At 33.9% G+C, this 1754-nt stretch overlaps 1 protein-coding gene across 1 annotated transcript; it reads left to right on the top strand.

Annotated features, from left to right (window-relative positions):
• Positions 1-8: 8 nt before the first annotated feature.
• LOC105558774 lies at positions 9-685 on the top strand. Its single transcript, XM_012006683.1, has 3 exons — positions 9-48; positions 129-307; positions 419-685. Exons 1-3 carry the CDS (start codon positions 14-16, stop codon positions 625-627), a joined length of 423 nt encoding a protein of 140 aa, XP_011862073.1. The 5' UTR covers positions 9-13; the 3' UTR covers positions 628-685.
• The last annotated feature ends 1069 nt before the right edge of the window (positions 686-1754 follow it).

Below are 1754 nucleotides of genomic sequence, written 5' to 3'. Positions count from 1 at the left end.
CATATATGAACAAATGTCATTATTAAATGATTGTACAAATACAAGACCGTATGTATAAAATTTTAATTAAATTTAAAAAGTTGTTAAATCTATTAATAATTTATGAATAAAATAATTTTGTTTTATAGTTCTACAAGTAATGTTTCAATGAACCATGAGGATGATTCGCACGCGAATGACTACTTATTAGATGAGAACACAGAAGATGCTTCCTGTTCCACGAGCTATATTTTCAATGACGACACAAGTAGTAGCACATCAGGTATTAACATAAGTGTATCCGATAACGGCTGCAGAGGTACTAAACGTAAGTACATTGTATTAATAATTTATGTTGAAAATTTTAAATTAGTTTATGTGATTGGTGAAAGACGTAACATTGAAAGAATGTTTAAATAATATATTTTTGATGTTTTAGGACGGAGAAATCTTTCGACTGACGGAGACTTTGACAAGGATTTATTAAAAATTTTATCTGACACCAACAAACCGCTTGACGGTGTTGACGGTTTTTTAGTGCAACTGGGCGACATTTTAAGACGACTGCCTTATAAAAATCGAAGAATCGTCCAAAACAAAATTATGAACGATGTTTTACAGGCGGAAGAAGATGCAGGTCTTTTATAAAAAAAACGTTTATTTTATTTATGCTATATACGTCAGTTAATATTTATCTAAATTTATAAACATTTGCATTCAAAATAAAATACATTTATTTTTCATATTTCAATGTTTCTTTTTATATGTCGTTAAGGGGTTATAACAGTGTGAAAAAAATTCAAAATCGATTATTTGTTTCGCTTTAATCGATAGTTTTTGACCTTAAGAATATGTATCTCAGCTCCCAAAACGTTATTCGGCTTAGAAGTATTCGAAATTCGCGCCGAACACTGACGCTCCCCGCACAACGCGCCATTAGGGATGCGCACAACTACCGCCTTTTTCGTCCATCCGGGCGCCGAAATTCATACCCACGTGACTTGGGCCAGCTGAGGGACTGTATGTATTTGTGTGTGTATATGTTTTTTAGTATAATCAGTTGGTCAGTTATAGGCCGTCTTTCGAGAAGCAACGGTGCGTATCAACGTGTTTTTCAGTTTGTCGAGTGCACACGTGAATTTAACTGCTCAAAATGGATCGGAAAAGTAAGAGACACGTGTCGGGCGAAAATATGAAGAGGGCTGACAGAAAAAGAGCGAAATTCGTCCCTCCAAAGAATCGATACGATTTAGAAAAAGAAGAAGGAAATACGAGTGCGTGTCCATGATGCTAGTACTTGGTCCAAGTTCTAATTCCGCGAAATATGTAGCCAATCAATATAGTTGTTCCACAAAAGCTGCAAGTTGATTGGCTACGCATTTCTCAAAACTAGAACTTGGACCAAGTACTAGCGTCATGGACACAGGCCTAAATTCACCTGAATAGATACAGAGTTTCTAAATTCTAAACAGTTGCTATTCTTTTCATCGGTGCTGTCGATACGTTATTGCCCGAATGAGATGTATTTACAGAATGGTTACGGTAGAAGAAAGATACGCGTTATACATATATAAATATCCATTGTTATATTTGGCGTAATTTGTTGATGATATCATTACTTTTGTAGAGAAGATAGTTTTGTAGAGAAGATTTTTGTAGAGACAATATTTTTGAAAAGGTATTTTTGGAAAGATATTTTTATAAAAATATTTTTGTAAAGAAGATACTTTTGCAGGAAAGATATTTTTGTAAAGAAGATACTTTTGCAGGAAAGA

Source organism: Vollenhovia emeryi, unplaced genomic scaffold, assembly GCF_000949405.1.
Source record: "Vollenhovia emeryi isolate VEMERY1.0 unplaced genomic scaffold, V.emery_V1.0 DF947076.1, whole genome shotgun sequence".
NCBI lineage: Eukaryota > Metazoa > Arthropoda > Insecta > Hymenoptera > Formicidae > Vollenhovia > Vollenhovia emeryi.
The sequence above is the reverse complement of the archived record's forward strand: the minus strand, read 5'-3'. Positions and strand labels throughout refer to the sequence as shown.